General features: G+C 44.0%; 1 protein-coding gene across 1 annotated transcript in view; it reads right to left on the bottom strand.

The window, feature by feature from the left end:
• The window catches only part of arhgap5 (Rho GTPase activating protein 5), an 83907-nt gene that overhangs the window by 51669 nt on the left and 18646 nt on the right, over positions 1 to 13592 (bottom strand). The window contains exon 2 of the mRNA XM_036541816.1: positions 5297 to 9227. Coding sequence (XP_036397709.1) covers positions 5297 to 9013 — 3717 coding nt within the window. The 5' untranslated portion in view covers positions 9014 to 9227. The remainder of the gene's footprint in view (positions 1 to 5296; positions 9228 to 13592) is intronic.

Here is a 13592-nt window from a genome sequence, read left to right as displayed (position 1 = left end):
TCTGTCAGGGTTTCAGCACATTCAGTGCCGTGTGTGAGTGTGTTACAGTAAATGGGGTAGCCCCCACCCCTGCTGTCTCCTCCCTACTTTCTCCCTGGCCATTGCCCAGCTTGATTTCATTTCTGCTGCACCACTTGACGACACAAACCCATTGGAGCTCATAGAGCAGCCTACAGACCCACCCTGAAATCTAGGGCTGCCCCCGACCAAAGATTTTTCCAAAGAAGTTCAAGCCATTAGTCGACTAGTCGTCACACATTTATCACATTATTTTAATTATTTAAATATATATATTTTTGGGGGCATCAGAAAATGGTTTGAGTTCCAGGGCTGAGGAAGAATGTTATAAGTAACATTGTTAACACTGTGCTACGTTACAGAGAAATACAAAACCGTAATAATGAGCCTTTAAAATATACATTTTACAAGCGCACACACTTGTTAATGACAATGCTAACGGCAAAAGCGGTAATGATTCTAAATGTGTTGGAACAACCAGTAAGGAGACTGAACATTTTGTTAATTTATTTCAACACAGTAGGCCTATAACATAATACAACTTAGGAACTTATAACACCAACACAATATGATAAATCAAAAACAGAACATGAAGTTAAACATGCAGTAATCGAGGTAATTTAGCTTCCCCAGTCCCCACGAACACCTGGATAAGCCTAATAGCACATATGACAATATATTTATTTAGCTGCATATAGCCTTAACTTTGCAATTCGTTAATGTTAATTAGGCCATTAATTATTTTGCCTAATGGAATAACCCTTTCGCGCGTACGGTCACACCGGTGTGATTAGCTGTTTAGCGTGTATGCTAAAACCGGTGCAATTAAAACACTAGATTGGAAAAAATTCTAGCTAATTTTAGCTTTGAACAGTGACTTAATCCTAAAAATATAGCAAATGCTAACTGTAAACTATGAGATGCTTAATAACGCTAATGAAAACATAACATACCATGGTAACAGCGCGCTACATTGAATAAAAATAAGTTACGTATGAAAGGGATAATAACGTTAGGCTACTTAGGGGAGAGTCGGCATAGAAGTAACACTTTTCAGATAAACGTCATTTTAAAAGATAACGTTACAGACAGAAACTAATTTTCATTGTGATCAACAACTCACGTGTGTGTCCTATCAATACCAAGGTGCTATTTTGTACAAATGTGGAACGACTTCGGTATAATAATATAATAAGGATAGTTGTTATTGCAGAGGGACGAAAGAAACAACTGTTAAAATTGTCCCGACAATGACTCCTGACAGTTAAACCTGATTTGCTTCTAAACTGAGAAACTCTGACATGGCAAACTTAAGGATGTGTTAAAGTAATAATTAATCGGTCAAATGATTGTGACTATGATACATGAAACAATAGACACAACCAGTCATTCAAAAAAAAATTACTGCTTGAGTGAATTTACTTTCCGTGATCGAAAACAGCTTCTCGGGTATAACTCCACGAAAGTATGAGTAAGTACGTATCCACGTGATTTTTCGGGGTTCTGGTAAGTGTTGCATGCTGTACATGCTGACGCAATCAGGCATATCAGACTTGTATGGGCTCGGATAAAATTGCTGTGTTACTTTCCTCCTGAGTTTGTATTTCACCTTGTTGTGGTCGTCCTTTACACGCTCGAAATGATCCCACACTTTGGATGATTTCCTGCCTGACATAATTTAATAACTTTTTAACGACAAGGCGCATCTACCAAATGGAGTTTGAGGGGTTTTTTTATGCGACTAACCGACCAATGAAAATTTGGTAGACTAAGACTCTTCTCGTTGACTAACGTTTGGTCGACTATTAGGGGGCAGCCCTACTGAAGAAATCCTGTCATTGTGGCCTTCTGGCCAGCACAGACATTACAGACAGCAAATGTCATGAATGGACATGGGGCTGTGATTATACAGATCAGTCAAAAAAAATAGGTGACAACTCTGTCCCATCACGACCCACCCACATTTCCTGTCAAATTCTAGGTACTTCCTGTAATGACTACATCACTCTGTTAGACACTGAGCTGCCACTAATTATGCTTACACTTCCATAAATAAAATCCTTCACCTCTTGAAATATATTTCTGCTAGCTGGGGAATTCCCCCCTCCCCGTTACAGTAATGTGATTTCTTGCTCAACACTTGGCAGGCCACATAATTTGCCTGTATTTATTAATGCATTTGACATTCATTCACCCTTTTGCAATAATGATACAATTAAATGATGAACATAACAAAATTGACCTCCCTGCCTACAAAGGCAGCACCCTATTCAACTGGCAATATACAAAGGCGTCACCCTATTCATGACAATATTCCATTCAACTCAATATTTAAAAAATAAAAACTGATAAACAATTACAATTTCTAAAACTTCATGGCATACTTTCACTTCTACTTTATTTCATTGGATAAATAAATGCATAAATATGGCAAATAAATGCATAGGAAGGGGCTGTCTTAACGTCACATGACAGGCTCCACAGACCCCAGTGAATTATACATCATCATTGACCATGGTGACCATCACTTCCAAAGCATTTCACACATTTTAAGAGGGTTTGATGATAAAATAGGTGCAGCAAAGTCTTGTGTTTCTGAAATGTATTTCTCTTTCTACTGCACTGCAGTGTAACAATACATTCTGCCTTAATGTGCCAACTGTATCTGTACATTGGTCCCTCAGTGCTGACAGATTAAATGAACCTGCCGATTCACTGGATGCCCCCCTCCATCACTGCCCCTTTCTGACCGCCGCAGTTTTATAGACTTATGAATTAGTTGTCACAAAAATTAGAAGCAATGTCAATCAGGCTCCCACCAGCCGGTGCGGGGATTTACAGTGATAAGCACTGCCATGTACACAGCACAAACACAGCTCGTCCCTGTAGCTGCATCAATGAAGAACTTATTTGAGGTACTGAACCTGTAAGAGAAATCAGATGCTTTGGCCTCCACGCTGATAAACCTGCCCTCTCCTCTGCATGCCTGTGCATGTGTGTGTGTGTGTGTGTGTGTGTGTGTGTATGCATGCATCTGTCTATGTGTGCAAGTGTGTGTGTCTGTGTGTGTGTGTGTGTGTTTGTACCAGCCTCCTTCTGCCTCAAACAGGCCTGTGGTCTCTAGACTCTCATCTCCCTTAACCACAGGGGAGTAAAGATCTCAGAGCTGGCTTTGTGAAACAGCTCTTTCAAACAACAATCCTCCACTGAGTTTATTCAACAGTGGCAGCAACCTTACCCGCTGTGGGGAGATCAACAGGTCGACCTTGTTCTCACTGAATAACTGAGAGCAGTGAAAGTCAAGGGCTCACTTCCAAATCAGACTGGATTAAACCTACTCCAGACTTCCCTGTCACTTTCTCAGCCTGTTCTGAGATCAGTGTGTGAGAGATCTTTGAACTTAACACCCATGAGAGCGCTGCACTGGGATGTTGTCCCAGAGAAGCTTAAACTGAATTCCAGTTACATGTTACATGTTTAGCAATCTACAACCATAGGGTAAGTTCTTGTATTTAAGTACTGAATGGAACTGGGCTACTTTCTTATTTATGTTTATAAGCTGAAATAGAGGGAGATACACTGGAAGACTCCCCGAACCACATTTATACAAGCCAGGAGTTAGTTTAACCACTACATGGAGAGAGGTCTGATGGCTTCAGCACCAGCAGCGGTGCTGCTCTGGCCCTATCTGCTACGAGACAAGGACAGCAAGCGTCCACTGCTCTACGGCCCACCTAGGTAAGCACTGCGGAAGCGCAAGGTTAGTTCAACCTCACGCTGTCACAGGCTTCCCTAAATTCTTTACAGTGGAAGAGTGACTGCAAGAACAGCTAGGGAGAGTGCAACGGCACACAATATTAGGAATGTGAAATCCTCCAGAAGCAGACAATGGGGAGAGCCACTCCAAAGGCAATTCCAAAGACTGCCCACCCCTTTGTGTCAGAGTTTGCTTCTCAGAGATCAGCCTTCATGTTCCCGTGTATGCGCTCCCTCAAATATTATTTCTCGTGACAGATGTGGTCAAAACATACCCCAGAAAACAATGTTTAGAACTCATTTTATTAAGGCAAACATGAAATGTGAAGGAAATATGTTTAGACAGCATGCTTGATTCCTGTTCCTAGTAATGAGATGCATGAGAATAGTAGTCTGGAGAAACACAGGAAGGGAGAGGGAGGGAGGAAGACAGAGAGGGACAGAAACAGAGGGAGAGAGAGTGAGAGAGGGAGTGCACACGAGAGAAAACATCCTGGTCTCCGAGCGCAGAGCAGTGCCTCAGTTCACTTCCTCCATACCCTGGGAACACTGCCTCCAAATGCCTTAAACATCTGGCCAGCTGCTGCCAAAAACCGCCGTGCTCCAGCATGCCCAGTCTCTCTGCAACTTTATAAATCTCCCCCATTCTTCTGTTTGTGAGGACAGCAAATCCATTACCTGCAGAATGCCACAGATGCAATAACCCTGCACTGGGCATAAATTGTCCCTCTGATTTTATTCTCTGCAGGATTAGAGGGAGAACCATGGAGGGCTCGCATGGGGAAATAATTGAGGACACATAGTGATGTTATTAGACATATGGGTGAGCTTTCCAGGCCAGGTGATTGTCATTACTAGTGTTCAAAGCCTCTGCGCTCTGCTGGGTGGAGAAAACAGAGGCCCAGCGGGCGGCAATGTCCCTTTTTGCTAATGCACTGCCAGAGGCAGGAATGTACCAGGAGTGCAGAGGAGGCCCAGGCAGCCATCCAGCTATTCATCAACTGTGAATTGTAATGCTATCATGTCCACTGATTTAGAGCCGGGCCCACAGGTTTCCGTAGACTAGGAGCTAACCCCGGCCAAACACTTCTTAATCTAAAATGTGCAGATGAGGAATTTCCTCTCCGCAATAACAAATACATTTTCTATTCCACATTCTTTTCATATTTTCAAATGAAGTCCTAAAAAAGGAGAATCACAGCCCCAGCAAGTAGACACCACTGCTTGCTCAGCAGTTACAGAGGATTTAATAAAACACAGAAAGTCCTTTGCTATATCAATTCCCCCAGTGAATTTCAAAGCTTTTTAAATTTCAGCACGTACGGAGAATTTCCTCACTGTCTGTTTAAATAAACCTCTCATCTAGTTAACAGTTTGGAGCAGTGTACTCTCTATAACTGCATTCTACTTTCCCAGGCCTGAATATCAAGTGTGTAAACATAAACACTGGCAGCAGAAACACCAAGAACAAACAGTGTCAGAACTACAAAGGAGAAAACAAGTAGAAGTTAAGAAGACTGACCTTTTTGGGTTCCTTTGTCTTTGGTGGCTTCTTCTTCTTCATCTTCTTGTCATCCTGCTCTGGATCCGAGGTGATGGCAGGGTTATCTATCCCTCCCTTCCAGGGGTCGACAGGGGAAAGTAGGGGGTCTTCCTCGCTGCCCCGGTGCCCCCTACCCTTCTTCTTCTTCTGAAGCGCAGGGCCCGACTCATCATCACTGGCGTCTGAGTGCGCCCGCCGGTGATAGGCTTTTGTTTTGCTGAAGAGGATCTTAGAGCGGTGCTTGTACTTTGAGGGCCTCCTGCTGCCCTGGGACTTGGATATGCGGTCAAAGCCATTCTCCTCATCCCCGTGCGGGCCGTGGAGCCCCCCAAAAGAGTTGCGCATCTTGACAATCCGGCTCTGGCTGTCCTCAGGAACGGCGTAGATGTCATCGCTGAAGCCCTTAGACTTCAGGAGCGTATCGGCCGGCTCGGCGTAGTTGTCTGAGGCCTCCACGTCGTCACTGTGGGCCAGGGGGGCACGCACCCGCCGGGTACTCCTCATGCCTTGCTCAATGGTCTTCAGCAGGTTCGGGTCCAGCTTCTTCACATTGTGTTTGGGCAGAACTGGCTTGGGCCTGACAGGGGGAGGCACTTTGTGGTTCCGCTCGTGCTCGCCAACAGGTGTGCTGTGGACGGGGTACTCATTACCTTCCAGGTCAATCCGGTACTTTGTGCGCTCGCTGGGGGTGGGCAGCAGCTGCACGTCATCGCCGATGGGGCTGTAGGGGGGCGGGGCCTCCGTGTCATCCTCTGAGTCAGGGTAATAGCTGTAGGCGGGTGAGTGGCCATGGGGCGACTGAGGAAAGACATCCTCACTGGCACCGGTGCCCTCCCGACTGCTGTCAAACATGAAGGAGCCCTCAATGCTGCTCTTCTTCTCCAGCACCTCATTGAAAAACGGTGTGAAGACCTCTGTCTGCCGGTGGTACTGGGAGAGAGAGTACAGTGCCGTGAACTTGGCCGTGATCTCCGTGGCGATGTGCTCCCCCTCAGTCATCAACTCTTTGATGGCCTCGTTCTCAAAGAAGTCAGCTTGGCTGTCAGTGATGGCCACCATCTGGACCGGGATAACATCCTGGACCTCAGCTAAGAACGCCCTCAGCATGGCCATGGAGGACTTGCGCTTCGCTGAGTAGACAAGGATATAGCCATGAACCAGCTCGTCTTTCCTGATTCCAATGGACGAATGGTACGAGAGGACAGTGATCTGTATCCGTCTGCGGCTGTCCCCAATGATCTTGTCAAGGACCAGAGTGTTGCTTTGGCCGGGCTGGCCAGCGCTGCAGGAATGTGAATCCAAGAAAGGTGAGAGAATGAGGTCCACACTGAATGGATCTCCACACATGGCACACATAACAATCCTCAAGTCAGTCTCTGACAAGTCCTTGATGGAGGGGACTGGGCTCATGACATCAAAGTTGTGCTTTAGTCCCTCTAGTACTCCTCTTAGAGCCTGTTTTATTTGGAACTCATTAAATTTCCGTGGAAAAGTACCCGAGGGTATATCTACAAAAGTACACTGTAGCTTATTTGCAAGCTGTTGGCCCTGATGCCTCAAGATAGGCATGTTTTTGCAAATGCTGTCCCTCTGGTTCGCTAAGATTAAAATAAATGGCAATGGTGGTGCATATCTGTCCCTTCTGTTTTGAGCAATCTCAGCTCGGATCCGCCCCACACAATCACCAATAAAATTTAGGGACTCTATAGAATTGAAGACACAGAAACAACCATGGGGTTTGAAAGTTGATGTCCAGGAATGATTCAAAAGCAATGCCGAATTGACATCGATGGGCAGGAGCTCCAGCTCATAGATTTTCCCATCTAGGGTGTACTCGTCATCTGTGGACTGCGCCCTGATCTCATTCGCCAACTCCTGTGCTAGACCTTCCCTGCCCAGCAGACACAGATTAACTTTATCTATGTTGGCACTGTGGTACAGATTAGAGCGTCCGTGGTCGAGCTGCACTAGCCTGTTAGCGAGGACCTGCTCCACCTTCATGTCCACACAGCTTTGGCCACTGAGACAGGTCTCCTTAGTGGGGTGATAGACAAACCCGATGTGCTTGAGCAAGAGCGACTCTCTGTCAGGGGCCAGCTTCTGCAAGGCTCTGTATCTGGGCTCCTCGTTGAGCACTGAGTGGATCTCACTCATCTTGTCACAGCTAGGGGTGGCATTCAAATCCAGGTCATAAAACAGCTCAGCATGCTCAAAAAGCATTTCCTGAAATTCCTCTTTGGCTCTTTCAACTATTTCCCGCTGGTGCCGGCTGTAAACATCCCTGCGATCAGATTCACTGATATACTTATAGGCTTCATCCTCCATGACAAAACACATGACCTCTTCCCAGGGCTGTCCTGGGCTGATAAAATGCACCCGTTCCAGGGTCTTCTTGAACTTTTCCTTCATCTCCACCCTCCTTTTCTCTGCAATCAAATGCTGGACATGGTTTTGATAAATCTTTTCCCCTTCCGGAGTTCTAAGAAGATCAAAGGGCACTCTTCTATCATTTACTTTGTCAATATGGTCTGTCTCATCCCAGGGAGTGTGCTCCAGAACTACAAACCAGAACTGAAACTCGGCCCTGCTCTTCAGAAGGCTCTGAGATTCCAACCAGCTCAGCTTCTCAATCTCCTCCAGGTTGCTTAGCAGGTTATTGAGAATTTTTGGCAGACTGGAAAAATAGTCCTCTCTCCTTTTCTTGATATGCTCTTGCTTCAGCTGTTCTATGTGCTTCGAGAAGGTGTTTTTAGCCTTCCTTGTGCCTTCTAAATTTATGTATTCCTCGTAATCGGGGTGGTTTTTTAACTTATTACTTACAGCTTTCCAGCTTGTGTGGTAATCTTTGACTGTCTGCACAATCAGTTTCTCAAACTTGTCGGTCACCGTCGCCACCAGCTGCCTCTGGATCTTGTAGGCATCCAAATACGGAATGGTTTTGGGTTTGCCTCGCGTTTTGTCCATCTGCTGAGTAAGCGCCTGGAAGCACACGTCCACGTTAACGCAGGACTTGGCAGATGTCTCCACCACCAACAAGTTCTTTTTGTTGGACGCAAAGGCCTGGAGGTCCCTTAGGTACTGCTCCACACACTCATCACACTTTGTGGCAGCGATGACTATTGGCTTTTTCGACTTTGCCATTTGAGAATACAAGCTATTGACAAATTTCATTTGATCATCAAATTTCCTATTGCAGCCCTTGCTGACATCTATGCACAGGACAAAGCCGTCAATGTTCAGCTTTCCATCAGGCATTTGCTTCTGTTCAAAGTCCTGCTCCAACCCCAGCTGGTCTGTGCAAATGTACATCAATTTCTCGGCCGACTGCAGCTTGGAGGCTGCGGCCCGTTTGGTGTAGGGCTGTAGGTTTGTGCTGCGGTGGGGCAGGAAGGTCTGATCATCAATGAACTCAGTCTGTTCAATGACCTGGATTTTATATTCCAGGCCATCGTCACCTCTGTGTTGTACTTCGCCCCAGTACAGGAAGTGGTCGTTGTTGACCACGCGCCCTCCAAAGTCTATTGTGCTCAACACAGAGGTGTGCTCCGAGTAGTAGTCATCTGCTTTGGGACGCACATACCTGTTGCACAGGCAGGATTTGCCCACACCACAGTTGCCCTTCTCTTTCTCAGTCCCTGAGAGCCCCACCACGCTCACAGCATATGTTGGGGGGCGGGGTTCCTTGTTCTTGGCCATTAGATCCCCCCTCTCATTGCCTTGTCACATACAGCAAAGTGTTTTTTTTTTCCAACAGGGCTATTGTCCTGCTCCCATCTGGGTGGGAGAGAGAGGGGGGCGGTTAGAGGAGGTGTGCACCCATGGCTTTCTCTGGACTGACCAGATCCCTTCCTCTCTCCTGGATCCTCACTCTGGGCTGGGGGGCAGTTGCTTCTCCCCTCTTATCACCTCCCTGCAAAACAATGCAAGTTCATTAGAGACAAAAAAAACCTGCATCACTTACAGCAATGCATTCAGACACTGACTGCCTGTAACACTATCAGGTTGCCTGGGCAGGCCAGACGCATCGTATCAAAGCAAAACATGAATCACTTGCTTGTACAAATTATATCCCAACATCCATCCCCTTGTGGTTTGAAGACTCAAATTAAAAACAAGAGCTAGTAAGCATAAAAAAGAAAGGCCCACTAACGCAGCAGCGATCTGCAGTTTTAAGTAGTCCCACATTATCAAACTTGCATAAAGGTAATATGACATGTAATGTCTGGTTATTGGTTTGAATTGTAGAGAAAAAGGCATAATACATGAACTACCAGCTGCAGAGTGATTCCCCTGGAGGGACTGACATGACGGCTGAAGTTTTAAGTGTGGGCAGGTGTAAGGATATGTGCTAATTGCCCACAGTGCTCAGAGCTTCATGAAAGGCCCCATTGTCCACACAGCAAGCCTGTTCATTTTCTGTGAGACCGAATACATTCTGCATTTTGTCTTCCAGCAAAGAGGCATGAGAACTGAACAGTTAATATGACCCTGACGCAGCAAATATTTCAGTTGTTTTGTTGGCTCCATTTTCTGTCGCAACAGCAGTGCCTCCCAGCCATTAGACGCTCTAATGAGTTGTCCTGCCACAGTTTCCGAAAACCTTTTGCTGTCTTGCACTGGCACAAGATGCCAGAGAGGTTCAATCAATTCTGCCACAGTAGTGCCATTCCATTTCACGACATTCAAATCACTTTTCCTCCACTGAAAAGTTACAGCGACAATCACTGCCTCAAATTAGGCTGTTTTGGGAGAGAAAAGCCATGCCACAGAGACATGAAACATGACTGCCCGTTTATTAGCCTATGTACTATTTGCTACTATCTGCACTGCAAACCTTTAGTTTTAAAAAGTCACTTTACAAATATGTTTTTATGTGTCATCATTATAGTATCTGTCATCTCACTTACACAAGCCTGGACTGGGACACTCTGATACATTGAGTTACACAAGTACCCAAGACAAGCATGTTCTCTTCTAACTCCAGCTACTCTACAAAATGCTGTACCTGCAAGCTCCATTTTATTCTGAATGTCCTTACTGTTGGTCACCTTGTGCTCCCTTAGAAACAGAAAGGCTGCGTTTGGCATTCCAGTGGAAATCTAATCAGAAGTCATTTGATTTAACTCCTTCCTATAAAATGTTAAGCATGCATGATAGTAGGATTACTTCTCAAACACTGATTATTTACCTTGCTGAATCATACAAACAATCCATGAAAATTACAGTGGAAACCCAAGGAAGAGCATCCTGAAGAGTCTGGACACTGTGCATTTCACAGAGGCACTGCCATTCACAGGGGGGACATGGTGATGCTCTCTCATATGAGGGAAACAGGATGACATCCCTTTTTATCTATTTCCTTTTTAGAAAGACAGCAGAGGGAGATCCAGAGGTGGATCTGACTGCTCGAGTGGAAAACGCTAAGCTGTTTGCCTCATGTAATGTATTATATTGTGTGGTCTTAGCATCATACTAAAAAGGACACAAAGATAATCCACAATAAGTTGTGAGGCCTCCTTTTTCCCTGTCTTCCAGAGTCAGAGTCTTTCAGCCTGAAAAATCTGACAATGTCTCAAAAACACACAACAGTCAGATTCACAGAGAACATTTTTCAAATCATCTGTGCATCTTTGCCTAACTTTCATATTTTTTAACAGCAACACGATGATTATTGTTATTGGTCATTTTGTGATCTTAAAACATGAAAATAAATAATGTACATATGTAATTTATAATTAACATATATAATTTACAAAGCTATGTGTTCTTTTTGCTTCAACTACTGCATTTAATATAAAAACAGACTAATTTCCTGTAAAATTATCTTAACATTTTTCACAGAATCTGTCAATTGTACTGTAAGCAAGGAATACTGAAGCATTCCCTAGTGATCCAGTCAAACACTTTTCCAGTGGCACAAGTCATATGTTTTTATCATTCTACAGGCTTCGATATGCTCTTGATTTCAGAATCAATATAGCTATGTGACATTTCACATGCGAGTGGGTGAACATACTATTGTAAATAAATGATTACCCACACAACACCACAAAACAATGGTTACATGCTAGTAGAGCTGGGCGATACAGCTGTTGCAATATATCGCATAAGCTATCTTTAGTGCAGTAACAGCTATCCCCAGTATGTGGCGTTAGGTTTCTTCCTGTATTTTTTCCCTTTTAGTCATACCTGATGCGGGAGCACACCTCCAGTTTTCCGAGGCCAAGTGAAATGCTTCCGGGGGAAAAAACGCCACTCGTATCTATTCAATGTTGATATCACAGCAACAGCACTATGCTGCTTCCCTGTGGTAGATAGAAACACATGGCTACAAAGATAAAGAGTGAAAACATATGCTATGTGTGTTTCGGAGCTAATAGGTAAGTTAACCAACATATAGATACAAGTGATATTTTTCTGCCCCGGACTCAAACCCGGAGTATTTGCAGATTCCAACATCTTCATAAAGTAAAGACTAAATGTAAGTAGCCAGTTAGTTATTTTCAATGGCTTTTCACAGCTCCGTTTCTCCTATCCTTAGTTCTCCTCCCTCTCGCTGTCTCCCCTGCTCAGTGTGCAACATGTATAGTTACTCCTTCTCCGCCAGTACTGCTAACTTTACCTGTGATAAATGTGAGCTAAACATTAGGTTGACGGAGAAGGTAGCAGAGTTAGAAGCACGCATCCGCACCTTATATGAGATTAAAGCTAGTGAAAAGTTTATCGAGTCTTTTCCTGATGCGTCAGTTAGCCTTTCCCCTAGCTCAACCCCGGCAGAGCCTTCGCAGCAAGGTGAGTGGGTTATGATTCGGGAAAACAGACGTAAGCATAAGCCCCCAGTGCACCACCAACCCTCGGTTCATGTTTCAAACAGGTTCTCCCCCATCAGTAACGCACCTGCTGAGAAGCCTGTTAAAAGAGCCATGATTATTGGCGATTCTATTCTTAGAAACGTGAAAGTAGAGACGCCAACGACCATAATCAATTGCATTCCTGGAGCCAGAGCGACCAACATAGAAGCCAATTTGAAAGTGCTAGCGAAAAGTAAAGGTAAAAGTAAATACTCTAAAATTGTTATTCACGTCCTCGCTAAAGATGTCCACATGAGACAATCAGAAATAACAAAGTTAACAATTAAATCGGTGTGCAGGATCGCAAAACAAATGTCAGAGTCAGTCATTTTCTTTGGCCCCATCCCCATGCGGCATGGTGACAAGATCTATAACAGATTAACGTCACTTAAACGTTAGTTAGTGGTGCCCCTCTAACCAATATGAACTTAGGGGAATATGTTTATTTAAAAAAGGAAAGGTAAGAATAAATGTAAAAAACAGATGTATATCTGTCAAAGTGGTAAAATTGTGGAACAGTTGTGACAGGGAGTTAAGAATGTGTAGCTCACTTTGTCTATTTAAAAAATGTTTAAAAATAAGGTGGTAAACAAATACAGTATATAACTGACATATGATCAGTACTGTGTTTGAATCGTTTGGAACTTTTGTTTTGGTATTGTTTTGTCTTTGTATAGCCTAAACCCAGTAGAGAAAGGGTTGCCTATCAGAACATGTTATGTAAAAAGGGTAGATAAAATAAGATAAAGCTTCAGCCTACACCTTTTCAGTCAATATTTGTTGTTGTTTTTCCTTTTAATTTAATGACTTATTGTCATTTATTTATTTCTATGTTTATTCATTTTGTAAAATTGTTAATAAGGACCGAAATAAACTATTACTACTACTACTACTACTACTACTACTAACAACGTGGATTTTATAGATAATTGGCACACGTTTTGGAAGAGGCCTGGACTTTTAAAACAAGATAGCATCCACCCCTCGAGGGAGGGTGCAGCTTTCATCTCTAGAAACCTGGCAGAGGTGGCAGTGTTGCTGCTGTACACAGCTCCAAACTCTGCACCACTTTTAAACCTGGCTATAACTTTCATTCGTTTGAACTGTTAGTAATGAATTAGCTTTGCACATCCTGACAAGAGTGCATTTCAGCTATTTACCCTTGTAATAGTTTACAGGCCACCTGGCCCTTATAGTGTTTTCTTAACAGAATTTGCCGACTTTTTATTCAACCTGGTTGTTAATACAGAAAAGACAGTAGGTGACTTTAATGTGCATATGGATAATGAACGTGACTCGTTCAGATCAGCATTTTTGTCTATCATTGAACCTATTGGGCTCTATCAAGCTGTGGATAAACCCACACATTATGGTAACCATACTCTAGATTTGGTCCTCACATATAGAGCAGACATTAACCAGGT

This window comes from Megalops cyprinoides, chromosome 12 (assembly GCF_013368585.1).
Source record: "Megalops cyprinoides isolate fMegCyp1 chromosome 12, fMegCyp1.pri, whole genome shotgun sequence".
Classification (NCBI taxonomy): Eukaryota; Metazoa; Chordata; class Actinopteri; order Elopiformes; family Megalopidae; genus Megalops; species Megalops cyprinoides.
The sequence above is the reverse complement of the archived record's forward strand: the minus strand, read 5'-3'. Positions and strand labels throughout refer to the sequence as shown.